We start from the raw sequence: 20020 nt of genomic DNA, 5'->3' as shown, positions 1-20020 counted from the left end.
GGTGATGATACGCAAATCACTTATTGATATCGCCTGCGGTAATAAAGTGGAAAATATGCAACAATTGTAGCCGCAAGCAAGCAATCTCAAGCGATTTACTGACCTAGAACGAAATGAGGATGTCTTGACACGAAACCACATACGGCGAAACCGACGTCTGAAGTTTTGTGTCATTTTCACCTAATTTTCGTGTGTTGTTGATGCGAAAAAGGCAAATTTATTACGATGTTGATGACGAACAACAAAAGACTGGCGGCATACATGAAAAATTATTCGATGCATTTAAAAAAAAAACGAGAACGACACAAAGCAAGGAATGAGTGAATGATAGGTAAAATAGGCAGACACATCATCATCATCATCATTTACACGCAGTTGAACAATGCAAGGTAAATTTCTGGCACAGGATATAATAAAGAATTGTCTACTCTTTTCTGCCTTTTTCACATGTATCGGATTTTCTTCACTTTTTTTTAGAACATGCCTTATGGCAACTACTTAAAACTGATGTTTCGTATTATGTTGCGTTTGTCATTCATTCATCGGTGCACGTAAAGTGTACGAAGACGCACTCATAAGTAAGAGTTAGCAAGTGATAGAGACTTATGACAAAAATTCTTCGTAGTGGTACGTATTTTCCTATCAGGATCTCATGCATGAAAAGATTTTTGTAGTCAAAAGATGAGATGAGAAGGAATGATAAAAGTTTGAAATAGATCCAAAAAGTCTGATAGAACATCTTGTTGCTCGCAGCTCTTATTTAGCGAAAAAAAAAACAAGAAAAAAATTTAAGTAGCTTAAATACACATAAAAACAGCTTTTATTGCTTGTAACGAAAAGAAGAAAAAAAAATCATTTTTAAAAAATGTTAAGATTCTTTAAACATTTAAAATCCAGACAATTTTTCATCATCATTTTGGGAATCATGCACGAAAAAAAAAAAGATTTATAATAAAAAGTACGAAACAAAACATCACTAAATAAATATATGTTTCGTCTTTACCGTCTAGATTCCATGCTATTTACTCCGAAAAATACTGCTCTAGATATTTGGAATATTTTTTTCGTCAAACATTTTGAGTATTTATTTAAACGAAAAAATTGGTTTAAAATGGTTTTTGGGTCTGTTTATTTATTTAAAAAAAAAAAATCATTAATATATGTAAGGGGAAAAATTTATTTTTTTTTAATGTTAAAATAAAAAAAATATGTATTAAATACAAAAAATATAATTATTTAAATTATAATTAAAATTTATTTAATTTTTGTTTGATTTAAATTTTATTTAATTTAATTTGATTAATTTTTAATGATTTTAAATTAAATTTATTTTTTTTATGTGCTGATTTTTTTAATTGCATATAATTTTATTAATACACATTTAATTAAATCAAATAATTTAATTATCATATTATTATTTAATTATCACTTTATTATAATTTTTTATAAACTTAAAAATTTTTTGACCTTAATTAAATTAATAATATATTTTTTTTTTTAATTTTTGACCTTAATTTTTTTAAATAATTAAAAACTTTATTTTATTTTATTTTTATGTTAATTTTATGTAATAATAATTTGGGGAAAATCAAGAAAAAAAATATTATTTTGTCCCCAATCTAAACAATAAATAAATAAATGACATGCAATTTAATATAAAAAAAATTATTTTTTTTATCAGCAGATCAGGAAAAATTTAAAATTAAATTTAAAAATCACTTAAAAAAAATTAAAATTTTTTAAATAAAAAAAATATAAATATTATTTTAAAAAATATTATATATTCAAAAAACGTCAATTTAAAAAAAAATAAATTTAATTAGATAATTAATTTTAAAATTAAATTAATTTTTTTTTAAGAAATTCAAGCCTAAAAATAAAAAAAATCCGAATAATTTGAAAACTGGCACAATTTAAATTTAAAATGCGGTTAAATTGTTCTTCACTGCCTTTAAATAAATTTGTGTATGAAAAACGAAAAATCACAGCAAAATATGTAAAATTGTGGTAGACGTTTTTTTTATATTTAAACTGAAAGTAACTCGAGAAACCTACCAACCTATTACGATGAAAAAATGCCTTCATCACCTCTGCTATTCGACTTCATGCATATTCATCCGCTCACTCACTCACTCACAAAACAAATAAATAAAAATTTATTACGCATATCCATTTCCTTGTCTCCGTCACCACTTTGTTTCATGTTGCTTTCATCCATCCTTCAGAGAAATTCTTGTGGTCTAATGATTTTAACCCCATCCATACTCACAAAAAGTTTATGCAAAATTTCCTCTTCTATCCTCTTTTTTGCTGTGTCTTCCACAAAAAAAAAAGTCGACAGCAGTGGAACGAGATTTTATTCATTATTCAATTAAATTGTGACTCAAAAGGCATTTTTTTAATGATTTGTCATCTATACAATTCGACCTCGAAGTGATGTGCGACTGTTGACGACATGCTGATTGACAACGACAGAGAAATTATTCAAAAAAGAAGAAAAAAAAATTTTTTTTTACGGTTTTGCGTCACAGTAAGGTAGAAAAGTGAGGAAAAGGTATCGAAAGTTTTAATTAACACGTAGGTAAATCGGCTGATGGATGGGAATTCAATCGAAAATTGAGAGGTAAATAAAGGAAAAACGTGCGATTTTTGTTTGTCCACCTCCTTTGCGTCGTCTTCGTCTTAATCAAATTCCATTCCATCATTCAAACAAATCAACCAATGTCACCGTCGCCGCGCGAACAAAGGAAAAAAAATACGAAACATTGTTGATGACAAATTAAATTTTCATTATATTTAAATCGATTACAGGATATTGATACTCATCGTTGTCCATTCGTTACTGCTGGCATCGGGTAGTAACGACGCAAAAGGTGATGAAGTGGCTTTTAATAACAACAACAACAACAACTTCATTGCCGGAAGAAAATCCGGTAGAAACAACTCGGGTTACATCATCAATCATGCCAGTAAGAAAAACGAACAAAAAATTATTGAGGGATCATCAGGTGCTGCAGCTCATCAACAACGCACCGGACATTCGCATAAAAGTACCACGAAGCATTCCCATCCGCCGAAACTTTCGTTCCCATCGACCCGGATTCAGAAAAACTACGAAGAAATTATTCCGATGATTCGACATTTTGAAACGAATCGAGGAATGACTTCCATGGCGAGCAACATGGAGAAATATTACGCCACGGAGCAACTGAAATTCAATCAAAGTGTGTTGAGTCGCGTAAGTCGCGAGTCTCCAATGAAGAAATCGCCATCGGTGAATGTGAAAAAGAGAACTGCCATTGACGATCATGTCAGTAAAAACATTTCGATGTTACTGGAGACGTTATTGCAACATTATGAGAACTCTCAGATACCTACTCATGGACAAGGTTTGTTAATTTTTTTGATTTTTTCATTCAATTCAGACATTTTTCATAAAATTATTTTTAAAAAAATCAAAATTATTTAGAAAAAAAAAATTAAAAATTTTAAAATAAATTTTAATAACACCTTAGTGTTTTATAAAAAAAAATAAAAAAATTTTTTTTTTATTTTAGTGTTAAAATTCAAGTTAAAATATGATTTTCAAAACAAAAATTAAAATAATTTCTTAAATTTTTGAAAATGTTTAAAAATAAAAAAAATTAATTTCTTTTTTTTTATTTTTAAGTTTTTTTTTTAAATTTTTTTGATTTTTTTTAAAATAGATCGGATTTTTTTTAATAATTTTCTTTTGGAAGGATTAAAAATGTTGAAATAATTTTCTTAGATTTTTTTCTAATTTTTTAAATTTTTTTTATTTTCATTTGGAGCGGCCTCCAAATTTTTTTTAAATTTGTTTTATTTAACACATTGCATTTATGTGTTATTTTTTATTTTTATAATTCTCTAGATATAAAATTTATTTTATTATTTTAAATATTTATTTTTTTTATTTTTTAATTTTCATATCCAACTTAAAATTTAAATTTTGTGTATTTCTGGAGTTAAATTTTTTTTTGATTTGTTTTTTTTAAAATTTTAAAAATTTGATTTTATTTTCTTTTAAATTGAATTTATTTCATTTTTTTTTATTTATTTTTTTTTAAAATTTCTTATTTTTTTATTAAATTTTTTAAGTGCAGTCCTTAAATTTAAATTATTTATAATTTTTAAGTTTAATTTTATGTTTTTTTTTTCGATTTTTTACAAATTTTCACTAATTGTTTTACATTTCAGGCGTGCCCACAATTGTTCAAACAAACATCCTCATACGAAGCATGGGTCCTGTATCGGAACTGGACATGGAATATTCGATGGATTGCTACTTCCGACAATATTGGCGCGACACTAGACTCAGTTTCAAGGGTTCCATCGAAAATTTGTCGCTAAATATTAAAGTGAGTTATGAAAATTATTAAAATATGACCCAATTTTAGTCTCAAAAATTTTTCTTTACTAGATGTTGGAACGAATTTGGCGTCCAGACACATACTTTTACAATGGCAAGCATTCACACGTCCATACCATAACCGTTCCAAATAAATTGTTGCGTCTTAATCAAGCTGGGGATATTTTGTACTCAATGAGGTTCGTATAGAATTTATTTTTTTAGCTGCTTTAAGAAAGAGCTTTAAGTTAGTAACACGTTCGTCCAAGTCATTGTCAAATATCGCATTGCCAATTATAGTTTTTTTTTAAAAAAATATGAAATTCGAGATGAATTCGAAGAGTAAACATTGCTTCATGAAAAAATAAGACACATCTCGAATTTCGTACATGAAACCACATTTTTCATTTTTTTCTCTCGGTGTCTTAAAAAATTTGATACAAAAATAACACGATAAAAATGCATTAGGTTAACGATAAAAGCATCATGTCCGATGCAATTGCGAAACTTTCCAATGGACCGTCAATCGTGCCCATTAGTGATTGGAAGTTGTGAGTATCCTTCTCTTTTTAGCAAACGAGAAAATTGAGTAAATATTTATTTTTTGTTCTTTTAGACGGTTACACTTCCAACCAAATCCGTTACGAGTGGCAGAATAAACAGGCGATCAATTTCGTGCCCGGCATGGCGTTGAGTCAATTTGACGTTTTTAGCTTTCCACAAGGCAATTTTACGTTTATTCGACGCGAGGGCGAATTTAGTGTGCTTCAGGTGTCGTTCAACTTGCAACGTCATACGGGATATTTTTTGATTCAGGTGAGTTTTTTCAATTGAAACTTCTTGTTTTATTCCTGAAAAGTTATAAATAATTAAATTTATTGCAATGCATGAGGAAATGGACTGAATAAGAATATTTACTCACATTGTTAGGAATAGTTTTTGAAGCCACAGACAAAGTAGCAAATGCTAACAATATCAAACAGTTTGGGATCATAAAAAATTGTTATTATATGTTAAAGTTTATTTGTCAATCTCTTTGCTTGGTTGGTCAGACAGACTTTGGATAAGATACCAATGTTTATAAGATGTGGGAAAATTTTATACGGACAATTTTTCTGAATGATAAATTTTAATAGTTTGTTTGAACAGAAATTTAAGTCGATTTAAATTTAAAAATTTTTTTTAAATTTAAATTTAAATTTAATTTTAATTTTAATTTTAATTTTAATTTTAATTTTAATTTGCAAAATTTTAATTTTAATTTTAATTTTAATTTTAATTTTAATTAATTTTAATTTTAATTTTAATTTTAATTTTAATTTTAATTTTAATTTTAATTTTAATTTTAATTTTAATTTTAATTTTAATTTTAATTTTAATTTTAATTTTAATTTTAATTTTAATTTTAATTTTAATTTTAATTTTAATTTTAATTTTAATTTTAATTTTAATTTTAATTTTAATTTTAATTTTAATTTTAATTTTAATTTTAATTTTAATTTTAATTTTAATTTTAATTTTAATTTTAATTTTAATTTTAATTTTAATTTTAATTTTAATTTTAATTTTAATTTTAATTTTAATTTTAATTTTAATTTTAATTTTAATTTTAATTTTAATTTTAATTTTAATTTTAATTTTAATTTTAATTTTAATTTTAATTTTAATTTTAATTTTAATTTTAATTTTAATTTTAATTTTAATTTTAATTTTAATTTTAATTTTAATTTTAATTTTAATTTTAATTTTAATTTTAATTTTAATTTTAATTTTAATTTTAATTTTAATTTTAATTTTAATTTTAATTTTAATTTTAATTTTAATTTTAATTTTAATTTTAATTTTAATTTTAATTTTAATTTTAATTTTAATTTTAATTTTAATTTTAATTTTAATTTTAATTTTAATTTTAATTTTAATTTTAATTTTAATTTTAATTTTAATTTTAATTTTAATTTTAATTTTAATTTTAATTTTAATTTTAATTTTAATTTTAATTTTAATTTTAATTTTAATTTTAATTTTAATTTTAATTTTAATTTTAATTTTAATTTTAATTTTAATTTTAATTTTAATTTTAATTTTAAAATTTTAATTTTGATAAATTTTAGGTGACACAAAAACGTTTAACCAAATTATTTACTTTTGTCCTATTTAAATTTCAAGAAGGAAAATTATCTAATTTTCATGTAACTCACGAAAAAAATGTAACAAACGCTTATTCACTTTGTCCCGTATATATTTTTTGCTCCCCATCTCTTTCTCATATGATCTATTATTAAGGTTGTTTATGCAAGAAGATGGCATGGCAAGTAAAAAATATGTTAACTCACATACATGGGTTGACAAATGGAATCTAATAATTGAAAAAAAAAGTCTGTTGTTCACTTGAAAGAGTTCTTTTCTTTTACTTTTTTTTTGCTCTAAAAGCTAATCTAGAACATTATTTGGCCAGATTTCTGCTTTAATGCGATTTTCCTGAGTTTTTATGGAAAAAGAAGTTTTTGAAATTCGTTAGGCACGAATACTTTATCTGGTCACACGCAAAGCCCTTATTAACTTCAGGCGAAATTGCCGAACATTTCCCATTCAATAACATTTGAAAAAGGAAAAAATAACTAATGATACAAAAGACGGAAGAACGAGTGAGTTTGACTAATATCAACAAAAATATTTCAATAAAATCATTCATTTGTCGTTGCCTCGTTACTCTTTCGCATCACATATCGCACACGACACACTGCGAGACAAAACATTTCTCATATATTGCTTTTTCTCGTCGTTGTCGACGTCTCTTTAAAGGTTTACGTGCCATGCATCTTGATTGTGGTCTTATCATGGGTTGGCTTTTGGATTCATCGTGAAGCTACAAGTGATCGTGTTGGCTTGGGAATCACCACTGTGCTTACTCTCTCCACAATTAGGTGACTATATAAACGTTTTTTGTTGATTTTTTAAGTAAAAATCTCCCATTTTTTGTTAGTTTGGACTCGAGGACCGATTTGCCGAAAGTTCGTTACGCCACGGCTCTGGATTGGTTCCTTTTAATGAGTTTCTTCTATTGCATCGCGACTTTATTGGAGTTTGCTGGAGTGCATTACTTTACAAAAGTATGTTTTATGTCTATTATTTGGCTTGAACTAATCGAATTTTCTTCGTTTTTCAGGTTGGCAGTGGAGAAATTCATTTAGCAGAAGCCGTTGAATGGGAAGACATCGAAGAAACGGAAGAAATTGGCGTTTTAGTGAGTTCAACTCGTAGTTCAGCTCATGACACCCCTACGAAATCTCTCACTAAACGTCGCAGTAGCTCCATGATTTGCCCAATTTATAACGTAAGTTTTTATTTTCAAATGATTTTCAACTAAATTTGTTTTTTTTTCTTTTAGGATCCCGCTCAAATGTTCCGTTCGACGACAACAACAACTTCAGGTCCTTGTTCCGGCTTGTCGACCATGGAACGACAGACGCAAACGGAAAATCGTGTCCCGAAATGGCGTCAAATCTGGCTCTGCTTCCTGGGTGACGAGAAATTCAAGCGTGATCGTGAACGAGATGTCAAAATGAATGCGGGCGGCAGAAATCGTTATGTGAATTCGGTGTCATTGATCGACCGAACGGCAAGAGTTGTCTTTCCGGCATCATTTACCATCCTGAACATCTTGTATTGGCTCGCTTTCTATACATATCAAAAGGATTTCTTGTTCCAGCCGATCAAAGGAGCTAAAGTAAAGTAAAGAAAAAGTTTCACGAGGAAAATTTCAGTCAGTAGAGTAGGGATTTTGAGCAATAAACGTATATCTGAGTGTGTTTTAACCCTAAATTGAAGGGATTTTTATGGAAAATGAAAAGTGAAGGCTTGAAAATGAGATTTAATCATTTTGTAGAGGATTATTCGACATCAAAGAAGGAAATTTTTCATTAGAGAAATCAGTATTTCAAAATGAAGATTTTTCAAAACTTGAAATTTCGATAAAATTTCTATTGAACTCTCTTAAATGACTCAAAAAATATAATTTTTTTCCAACACTTTTGGATTTTAGGAACCAAAGTGTATGAAAAGGTAACCAAAAGTCACGTTTACCAAATTTTTTACTACTTTTTATTAAAATTTTATTAAATTTACTATACTTTTTATCAAAATTAAATTTAATAAAAATTTTCACATGAAACAACGAAAAAATTTATTTAAATGTAATAAATGGTTCGTGTCTTCGCTCAATAATTTCAGTGGCGGATACTGGTTGAATAACAAGACTTTTCTATTGGGCCCTTTTAAAATAGAATTTTATATTTTTTAAAAGAAAAAATAGATTTTAGGCCTCTAAAATTATAAATAGATGTAAAAATTTAAATTATTTTTATTTTTTTTTAATCAAGACTTTAAATAAATATAAGTAAGAGAAAAAGAGGTAAAATCAAACAAGAAATGACTCATTTAATTTTTTCGTCACTCATATTATTTTTTAAATTGTTTTAAATTTATTTTCATGACAATTTTTTTTTATTTTTTACGAGTTTTAAATTTTCTTTGAGTTTTTTAGGATCAAAGCCTTAGTTTAAAAAAAATCGTTAAACAATGTGAAGTCATCGAAAACATATTTTTTATCTTAGAACGAAAATGGGATGAAAATAAACGGAAAAATAAAACAAAAATCTTCTTCCAGGTTAGCAAGCAGTTACATTTTTATTGTTTTCTTTCATTGAACTCTTAAAATCTAACAAAAAAATATCGACCTCTTTTTAAAAAAATAACAAAAAAAAAACTGTTTTACTATTCAAACAACGACGATGATCGAAGCTTAATAGAGGCTTACAATATATTACGGTTATTCATCTCTGTTTCTTATTATGTTAGTTTAAAACTTTAATTAATACAAAAAAAATATATTGACTTTAAAACGAAGACAAGACGAATATTCGAATGTGTGCAAAAATATTTGTGTGTTTTTTTTTCATAAAATTATATTATTTGTGTAGCTGCCAAATGTTTCATCGAAAGAATTGTTTTTTAAAAATTTTTTTTTTAAGCATATCAATATCAGGTTTCAGAAAAATGGATGATTTAATGGTGTGCAATTGGGATCATTTTTTCGTTTGTAAGAGCTAATGGGAGAGGGGCATCCACAGTTAAGACACCGTCTTTGCTCAAGGAGCTGCGAATGCTTTCGGGATTCACACCTTTTGGCAACAAAAATTCACGGTTGTACTCTCTGTATACGCTCTTTGTGTCGGACTTTTCTTCGTGCTTGGCGTGAACCTGAAAAAAAAATTTTTTTTATTAAAAATTTGAAATTTTAATGAAATGAAATAAAAAAACTCACCAATAATTTTTGATCGACAGTCTTGACGACAATTTCTTCGGGCGTGTACTGGCTCACGTCGAAACGCAACTTTAATACTTTGTTGTCTCCGTCTTCTTGGATCAAGGGTGAGTTCATGTCAGTGACATAGGATTGTTGTGGTTGCTTTTGCAATGCGGTATTGCTGCTGCTGGTTGTGCTGTGAACAGAAAAAAATCGTTTTAAAATTAATCAAGAGTTAAAAAGTAAAAATAAATACAAAATGAATGTGTCACGTGAGTAACTTGGGTGCAATAAAAACTAAAAAAAAACGGAATTCTACGGGAAAATAGTTTACGGAACAAAAAATGTGCTTGTAGGAGTGCAAATTTGCATTTTACGATAAAATCAAGTGAATATGGTGATTGTGGAATTAGCATAAAATACAATAAAAAATCAATATTTAGTGACTTCAACGTTCAACTTTCTCAAAACTCATTAAATTTGTCTCTCATTCATCACCAGAAACGAAAAATATATTTATTGTAGAAATTAAATTGAGTCATCTTAGCAAATTTTTCATATTTTTCCATTGATTTTTACAAATTTTGTTGAAATTTTCCAAATTTTTTTCTGGTTTTTAATTTTTCAAAGTGAAGAGAAAGTTTTGATTTTACAAATTCTGACAAGTGCTTCTGAATAATTGGACCTGTAGACATGTCCACCCACCTACCCAAAAATCCAAGAAATTTTTTTTTGGTTTTTAAAACGTAAAAAATTTCAAAGTGAAATCTAAAATTTTGCTCCTGTTGGAGAACTATTTTTTAATTTTCTTTGGAATTTGCCAAAAAATTTTAAAATTCAAAAAAGTCGTTCAAAATTTTTTTAAAATTTTAAAAAATTTTTTTGTTTCCAAAATTGTCTAAATGTTAAAATAAAAGATTTAAAATGTCTTTAAAGCATACAATTGAATATTAAAATTCTTTAAAAATAGTGAAAAAAATGGAAAAATCATTGATATTATTGTTTTCCATTATCATTATTCATTACTCCCACCTTCTTACTTTTTAAGGTCCAAAATAATGTGAAACATTTTTTGAAATTGTACTTGCCTTATATAAAAATAATTAATAATTTTACCTTTAAATAATTATTTTTGACAAAGTTTAAAAATCTTCAAAGAGATTCTTCAAGCCAAACTGAATTTAAAGCGTTTCAAAGTTCTTATGGACCTCAAATTTCTTAATGAGATGAAGTGCCATAAGAAATTTGAAACGCAATAACTTAAATTTTAATTCAAGAAACTTTTTGAAGATTTTTAAATTTTGTCAAGAAAAACTTTTAGAAGATCAGGGGCAGAAATTTTCAAATCTTTAGAAAAATTCATAAAAAATTGAAAAAATTTTTCCGACAAGTGCAAAAATTTTCTTTTCTTTGAAATTTTTTTACTTTTAAAATCGAAAAAAATCGTTTGACAAGTAAATCGAGGTCTACAGGTCCACTTTTTCAACATATATTTTAACACTTAATTTTTTCTTCGCTCACTCATCACTCAATCGTCGAGAATAATTTCATGGCCAAACACAAGTGATGACACAATTACTTGACGCGTCGCTGTATTTCGTACAAGTGAATCCATTGTCACTGCCTGCTGCTCTAATTATACGGCGATAACAGCAATATAGAGCGCGAAACTGCTCATTAGATAAGTCGTGCTAATTGAACACATGAACACACGTTGCATTAGTTTGCGGGTGCAGAGAACACGCGAAATTTCTTACCACTCTGGTTTTTGCTTGAATCATGCATCATCGATCAAAAAATAGCAAAACAAAACAACAGATGATCAAACGCAGGCCCACACATTGATGATGTCACGGCGGTGATTTCTTGTCTTCTTCTTGTTTTTTTTCTCTATTTTGCGAGTGCTCGAGTAGTTAGTTTTGCAAAAAAAAAAAATATTAACACACACACGGGACTACTAATAGGTAACAACAATGAAATTTTTATAATTTCGTCCAATCAGCTTCGAAATGCTTGATGATCTCACGCACGTAATCGCGGCCGCCGTACCGACTTTTCGTGAAGGAACCCTCGTACGTCGTGTACGAATGTGGCGTAACATATTCCTTTTGCACCAAATCTGTCGTGGATTGGGCGCGCTTCAAGCGGGAACGAGCCGACGTCAAACTGCTCGACGTTATCGGGTTCTTGGCACTGCGGATCGACACCGATTTACTAGCGGATGACGAGCGAACGGGCACTTTCGAGCGACTAACGTTCGTCATGTCACGTCGTTGCTGCTCCCGACACGGACGACGAATGGTCAGCGGTGCTTGCACGGCCTTCGTGAGTGGCAATCCGCATGGTTTCTGCTTTTGCGGCTCGTCAACGCAACGTTCGTCGGAAGAAGCTAGGTGGGCACTCTCGATAACGCCGCCTTTTTCCGTGGTGGTGGCACTGGAAGAGTGATGCGTGATGGCGCGTCCGGGACTCGCAGTGATCGCTGGCGTACGCACGGAATAGCTGCTGAGGGCAGGCAACTCGACACCCTCAAAGTGATCGACGATGGTCCGGACCTTGTTCGGTGAGAAGAAATAAAAGTCATATTCATAGCTCTTTAACCAACGTTGGTTAGGGCTTCGACATACCGACGGCAAATCCAAGTCGTAGTTGCAGAACAAGCGCTTCAAACGGCGGTAATGAGGGGTTTGTGTGTAGCTGTTTTGAGTGAGTATTTTTTTTTGTTTGATTGTGCAGAGGAAAAAGCATAAAGTATGAAAATGAACTCAAAAATGCAAATGAACGATGCAGTAAATATGTACTTTAATTATTTTGTCGTGTAAAATTTTTTATAAAAATAGACGTAAAATGGGCCACTGACTTTTTTCCGTTACATAAACACATTTTTCACGTCAGCAAGTCTGTTTTTCGTCCGTAAAACGATGAAAAATTTAAATATCACAGAAAAATTTATTGCAATTGATTTTTATTTTAATTTAATATTTTTTTAATTCAGAAATTAAGCTTTTTAAGCAAATTTTGAAAGCTTTTTAAAATGATAGAAAACTAAAAGTTTTTTTAGCTGATGAAAATTTTTATCAGGGTTGCCAAAAATCGTCAAAATTGATTCAATATCCTTCCATATTTTGTTATATTTTTTGAAAATTGAATATGAAAACCTGTAAAATTTTATTTTAAATTAAAAACAATACAAGAATTACTAAAATAATGAAGGATATAAACATATTTTTTGATTTTTGGCAACCCTGGATTTTCTGATTTTTTTAAATTATTTCATTTTAAATGCTTATTTTTAAAAAAAATTATTAAAATTATTTTTGATCATTTTTAAACAAAATAAAAAAAAAATAAAACCAATTAAATTAATTTTTTAATTAAATTTTTTAAAAAGAATTTTAATTAAATTATTATTTTTAATTTAATTTATTATTTTTAAATTTAATTAATTTTGAGCATAAATATTTTTTTTTTTAAATAAACACATTTGAGCAAATTTCAATCAAACAGTTTTGATTCAAAAAAATTTTTCAAGCTAAACGAAAAAATCTATGTTAAAAATTTTCAGTTCACTATCAAAGCAAGTCGAAAAATTTGTTGAACAGTAAAAATTCTTAATTAAATTAATTTTCACTGTTTTATTTTCATTTTGTTGACAAACGACTTAATTTTAACTCAATTTACGTCAATAAAGATCGTCGTACCTCGTGTATTGCTCATAACGGCTTGTCATCTTAATTCCTTTCTGTTTAGCTCTCTTTATTGATATTAATAAACTAATAATTATCCAGTAAATTTTACGCTAAACTCCAGCGTTAAAATTGATGATTTTTTTTTATACTTGAGCGCGCACAATTTATCGAACTTATCGATGTTGTCGCAATAATTAGACTGAAATGAACATGATTTGTGATTTTTTTTCGATAGAATAGAACTTTTTTTGTACATATACGCAATGTGATTCTTCTTTTTTTGTATTTCATTCTTTATTTTTATTTATTTTTTTTTTCGTTGTTTTGCATGACTAGCGTACGACGAATTTTTGTTGAAAAATTCCTAATATAACAATAACAAGGTCAATTAATGTGGGCTAGTTAATTGATCAGTTTTTCCATATAAACAGCATAGAGCACCAGATGAGATGAATAATCCGTGATGATGACGATTTTTTGTTGTTGTTGTTGTTGTTGTCTATTTATCGGGTGCTGCTATCAACTATCGCACACAATCGCGCGAGTAAAATCGAGTCAGATCAAATAATTGACAAAAGAGCACTTGATGTAACTCTATACGACGACAACGATGGAATTACAAAAATGGATAAATAACACTCGTTCGCATTTAGGGAAGGGAATGTGTATCGCGTATCAATCAATAGGTAAATCATTTTTTTTTATGTTTGTTTGTTTTGTGCTTGTAAATTGTACGAACGAAGTTTAAATAGTTTTATCTGATTTTTATTTTTAGTTAAGCAAAAATAAACAAATAACTGTGTCAATATGGAGATCGATTTGCATAGAACTTTAAAAAAAGGCACAATACGAATATGTTCGCTCAATGATCAATCGAGGTACATAATTTATTGCATGGCAATGACGATCAATGAACTGCGCAGTGATATGAGAACTGAGAACAAATCAGTGTTGGCGACTACTGGCTTTTTAAATAATTGGTTCAAAATTGTAAATTATTATTTTTTTAAATTATTATTTAATTTTTTTTAATTAGGTTTTTTAATTTATTTTTTTAATAATTATATTTTTTTAATTAATTTAAATTTTTATTTTTATTTAATTTTAAAAAAAATATGTAAAAAAAAAATATTTTTCGTAAATTAATTTTAAAAAAAATTAAATTTTCAAAATTGATTGATTGATTAAATTTTTCGAGATTTTTAAAATTTTTTTTTGAGCTTTTTGTTTCAAAACTAGAAAAAAATATGCAAATTAAATAACTTAATTGAAATTTTTATTTCAAATTTGGTTTACAAAAAATAAATTTAATTAAATTATATAATTATAATTTTAATTAAAAATTTAGTTTAATTATTTAAAATTAAAATTTATAATTAGTAATTTACGAACAATGCAAAGTTATTTATTTTTTTTAATCAAAATTAAATAAAAAAACAGAAAAACATTATTTTTAAAAAATTAATTCTATAAAATTTAAAAAAAAAATAGTTAAAAAAATAAATCTAAAAACCCTATGAGACGAAAAATAAATAAATTTAGTAGAAATTAAATTTAAAGGAATCTAAAGGTTAAATTTTGTGATTGACATTTACAACATTTTAAAAAATTTTTTATTTCTCTGTTTTGAAATACTAAAATGTTTGTCATTAAAAAAGCATCAAGAGTTTTTTTTTTGCTAAAATTGTGTTATTTTCTCAAAAATTACAATGTCAACTCAATTAAAATTTCTTCATGTTACTCTAAAAAAAAACATTTCTAAGCTGCAATTTATTACAAAGTCTTCTATTGTCATCAAATCGTGTCCAAAATAATATCTTGACTTACTTTAAATCTCTTTTAACTTTTCTAAGCTCTTTTAATGGTGAACAATAACAACATGTCATTAACGGTAAAAACCACCTACTTCACCTTATTTACTCTAACAATACTAAATAGTCAAATACTTTGCGTCTATCAGAAATTTACACCCATGATCTTTGCCACACATTCCGACATAGCACTCAATTAACAGCATTCCTGACAAAGTGGTTCGATCAATGAATGAACCGCCGCTCGCTCGCTTCCGCGTCAATGAGTTCGATGATTCATTCCGCCACCCACGCAAATATTTTTTTTTATCTCTCGTAAATTTTTGGAATGATCTCGACCAAAGCACCTTCATGTCACTTTGAAATGTTTCACGATGAATTTCAATATTTCACAGTTTATTTATTTACATTTGACAAGCCAAGATACGCAAATACATTTAATTGAAAATCACACAAGGAAAGTTACGGCCCCGTGAGCAACAAGTGTTTACATTCATATTTTAACGGCACCATGCGATGATCTCATCATCCTGATGAACTTACTTATATAATTAGAATAGACAATTTTTTTTACATTGTTCTGTTATGATTATTTCTTTACGACGGCGACACATCGACATGGACAGTTTAAAATAAATGATGATGAAAATTGAGTGTGCAGATGAAAATAACGAGTAACATTGAAAAGCTTTCTAGGAAAATTAAACTAAGTCGCCTTGAAAATAAACAAGAAGCTCATGCAAGTCAATAAAAAAAAGTCAAGCAAGAATAAAAAAAATAATAAGCTGATAACAAGTAAAATGACAACAAATTGAAAAAAATGTCAAACCTGGTAGTTGTTGTTTTTTTATGCGACGAGCTACACACGCAAAAGCGGTCATTAAGTTTTTTTGGCAGTTTCCACACAATTTTTTTTTTCAGCGGGTGTTAATTTAATTTTATTATTATTTGAGAAGAAGAAAATGTAGCGTTAAGTTTTGCAGCCAGCACAAAAAAATATGAAGAGAAAAACAAACAATTTTTATTAGATTAAATTTTTTGTAAAGAAAATTGTGAAAATTTTATTGTCTTTTACATGAAAGGCACCTGTTCGTAATTTAGGATTTTTTTTTTACAGAGAATTTTTTTTTTGGGAATTACAAAAAATAAACATTTTTGATGAATTTGAGCCAAAAATCGAAAAAAAAAAATTCTCTAGAGAAATTCTTCTTAGATAAAGCTCAACAAAAAATGGAAATTTTTGGAATGATTTTTTTTTTATATTTTTACAAAGAATATTTTTTTAAATTTAAAAAAAATTAAGTAAATTTTAGCCAAAATTCGAAAAAAAATATATTTTTGAGACCAAATTTCACTCTCAAAATTAATTGAACTAAAATTAAAATTAAAGAATGACCAAAAAATACCGCATTTCAATTTTTAAAAAGTTATCAAAAAATGCGATAAAAAAATTTGGGATTTTTGAAGGTCTTTTCTTATGATAAAAAAATAATCCACATCAAAATTCTGAATGACTGACATAAATTTCGTCTAAACCCAAACATTTCCGATACATTGTTTACATTTTATATCGAAAAAAAAATTGTATCAAATAATTCCGCATGAATGAACATTTTATATGCGACGAACAAAAAAAAAATCACAAAATTTAATGACTCTAATCATTCATCAATCACCACACAATATCAATTTAGCATAAAATCTGGCACAAAATTTTATTCTATTTTTTTTTTGTAGGTCTATCGATACCTGTTGCTTCCCCGAATAAATAAATATAATGTACAAATTTAATTAAATTCAAGCACGATTCGACTCGATGATGATGCAATCCACAATTTTTATTATTATCGGATCATTTAATTAAAAAAAAAATGAAAAATAAATACGAATTGCTCAGAAGTAGCAAAACAAGCAAATAAATGACTTTATTCATGTGCTACAACGATAAGCGACCTTGCTGTTGTAACATTTCCATGTGTGGAATATCAAGTCGGCTTTCTTAACACGTACAATATGGCTCGTTAGTGGACCTTGGCGTTGGATGTCGCGTGAAAAATTTCTAACTTCCATCTACGGATCCGCGGAATAATTGATGGAATTTGCAATTTTATTGTGTGACTTGTGACCACATGGCAATTTTGCATGCAAATTTGGCGCGGAACTGCGTTAGATCGAGGAAAGTTGTCGCAGCATGTTGCGGTGCGGTGCGGCATGTCTGACGTAACGAAAGTTGTTTCTGGTTTGATTGCTCATATTTTTTGCGTTGGCCGCTTTTTTGATGTATTTTGTAGTCATTAACATAAAAGTGATAACTAGCTTTAACATGATAATGGACGAGAGATAAATAGCTAAGATGCAGTTGCGGTTGATTGGAAAATTTAATAGAGCAGGCAAGTGTTGCTTTTTTTTTGAATAAAATTTATTTATTTAATTTTAAATTAATTTTTCATATTAAATTAGGTATGGAATAAAATTATGTTTTAAAATTAAAAATTATTTTTTTAAAAAATTTAGTTCAATTTTTTTTTTATTTTTTTAATAAAACAAATAAAAAATTTTTACAAAAATTACCGATTTTAGATGATTTTTATTCATTTATCAATATTTTTATTATTTTTAATTAATTTTTTAAAATTTTAATTCCAATAATTTTTGATGAAACTAATATTTTTTGTGCAATTTTTAAAAAATTAATAAAAAAATCGTAGGTAAGAAATTTTTTAATTTAAAAAAAAGTAGATAAATTAAAATTTAATTTTCTTAAATTTAAATTGAAATTAATATTTATTTATTTTTTTTATTTCTTCGAAAAAATAAAAATTCAAAAATTCATGTTTTTTATCAAAAATTTTAGTTAATCCAATAAAAAACTCGTCAATCACCGCCTAAGCTGCCATTACCGGTGCCAACTTTCTTAATAAAAATTAACTTGAAACCAATGTCTGATCATTTATTTCATTCCAGAGCAACGACAACCACTCCAACGCCTTAGCAGATGGTAAGAAACCACTTTGAACAATTATTTACAGAGTCATACGACGAGTGCAACGTCGAATATTTTTTTACCCACATATTCATTTCGAGAAAAGAAACGCGATAAATATGTCCTTTCCATATTTGGACGAAACATTTTTTTTCTGTGAATTTATTCGAGTCATACGTAACTTTTGTATTTTTTTTTTTTTCAGAAGAAATCAATCCCATGAATCGCATTAACTTGTCACCATGTGCTTTGACTTTGCTGGCGATTATTATTTAGAAAAGAGAAAGAGTATCTGTTTGTTCATTCATGTCTATTGGAATTTATTTACTACATGCGCGACGTACGGGCCAGAAAAAAAAGTTATTTTTGGAACATGAAAAATAAGTTTGTTATTTTCCCTGTGTGCACGACAAAGAGACGCCCGTGCAGTTTGGGAGACTATATCGATTTTTGGCTGGTAATTCCCTTTGAATCACTGTCTGACTGTGATTTCTTATCTTTTTTTTTAATTTTTAATTAGGGCACCGAGTTCACCTACTCATCAGACGAAGTTAATTGAATTTCCTCACGCACACCGATATTCGACGACTACAAGAAGAAGAATAGAATCTTCCGTTCAGCTTACCTTGAGGTTGTTTCGAAGAAATTTGATTCACGATTCAGCAAGTCAGATCTAAATTTAGACATTTCATCTTCCATTTTCCGCATTTCGTCCTCGAAACGTTCGCGAATCGACGCGAATTCTGTATCGATGACACTAAAGTTGCCCAATTTCACTGGAATATCACGTTTGATTCCGCTTTCTGCCATTTTTATTTGATTTCTTTTATTTTACTTCTTTTCACGTTAAAAAAATTTGAGAGATTTTATTTTTAGCCTTTCTACCGTAAGGTCACTTTGAATACTATTTCTTTGAATATTTTTTATTTTGAAAAACTTATTTCTTAAAATACAATTTTTCTGTGTATTTATTTGATTTTTTTTTCTCGTGTGTATTTCTCGCAACTCGCAACTGAGCAGTGTGAGTTAGACTGTTTGACTGATTCTCTTTTACTACCGCGAAACTGTTTATATAAAATAAACCAAACAATTGTTCAATGGCGTTCCGTGTGTGTTTGTGTGAATGAAGAGCGTGGTTGCTCGCGTCTCGAAGAATCTCTTGGTGAGTAATTTTTCGTGGATGTGTGTATTTCGGTGTGTCGTGCATGCAAAATACACTACCGGCTCGATTCTCTCACTTCTCTCAACATGAATGACTCAATCATCGTATTTATTTACGTTTTTTTGTGTGTTCGATTGAATGAAAATAGCAAACAAGTTACAAAAATGAAGTGAGGGAATGCAATAAAGTGTGAATTTTGATGAAGAAGTCTGAAGAAGATTTTTAAAAAATTGAAATTTGAACAAAAACTTGCTTTATATGATAAAAGTGCAATTAAAAAAAATTTATGCTTGAAATGTAAAGATTTTTGAAAAACTTAAAAAAAAAACAGAAAAAAATTAGCAAAAAAAAGCATTTTTTTTTACAATACGTAAGGTATTTTTTTTAATTTTTTACTTGTTTTTCTTTAAAAAATTTGTAGTTCGATTTTTTTTTTGTTTAATAAAATAAAATAATTTCATTTAAAAAAAAATGAAAAGTAAAAAAAAAAATTTTTTTAGACTTATAATTTAGAAAGATAATTTTTTAAAATTAATTAATTCATTACTTTATTTTCAAATTTCATTAAATTTTAATTACAATTTTTAAAATAAATTTAAATAAATAAATTACAAGATTAAAGTTATGATGCTTTTGAATGTTTCAAAAATTAGAAAAAGTACCTTGAATTAGCAAAGCAAATTTGAATTGTAGTATATGTT

The 20020-nt window shown here is 27.6% G+C and overlaps 2 protein-coding genes across 3 annotated transcripts; one reads left to right on the top strand and one right to left on the bottom strand.

Annotated features, from left to right (window-relative positions):
* The first annotated feature begins 3362 nt into the window (after positions 1–3362).
* Positions 3363–8139, top strand: LOC134834645 (gamma-aminobutyric acid receptor alpha-like). The gene is made up of 9 exons (XM_063849380.1): positions 3363–3389; positions 4219–4379; positions 4442–4569; positions 4838–4920; positions 4986–5185; positions 7172–7293; positions 7353–7479; positions 7536–7703; positions 7758–8139. Exons 2-9 carry the CDS (start codon positions 4260–4262, stop codon positions 8103–8105), a joined length of 1296 nt encoding a protein of 431 aa, XP_063705450.1. The 5' UTR covers positions 3363–3389; positions 4219–4259; the 3' UTR covers positions 8106–8139.
* An 896-nt stretch (positions 8140–9035) lies between these two features.
* Positions 9036–19186, bottom strand: LOC134836160 (heat shock protein 30D). Of its 2 annotated transcripts, XM_063851402.1 has the most exons (4): positions 18783–19186; positions 16004–16033; positions 9693–9870; positions 9036–9628 (listed from the first exon to the last, which is right to left on the bottom strand). In XM_063851402.1, exons 1-4 carry the CDS (start codon positions 18965–18967, stop codon positions 9434–9436), a joined length of 588 nt encoding a protein of 195 aa, XP_063707472.1. In that variant the 5' UTR covers positions 18968–19186; the 3' UTR covers positions 9036–9433. The 2 variants fall into 2 exon arrangements, with proteins under 2 accessions (XP_063707472.1, XP_063707473.1); XM_063851403.1 differs by lacking the exon at positions 16004–16033 and having other exon boundaries at positions 9046–9628.
* Positions 19187–20020: the final 834 nt, after the last annotated feature.

Source organism: Culicoides brevitarsis, chromosome 3 (assembly GCF_036172545.1).
Source record: "Culicoides brevitarsis isolate CSIRO-B50_1 chromosome 3, AGI_CSIRO_Cbre_v1, whole genome shotgun sequence".
Lineage (NCBI taxonomy): Eukaryota > Metazoa > Arthropoda > Insecta > Diptera > Ceratopogonidae > Culicoides > Culicoides brevitarsis.
This window is presented reverse-complemented; position numbering and strand designations above follow the sequence as displayed.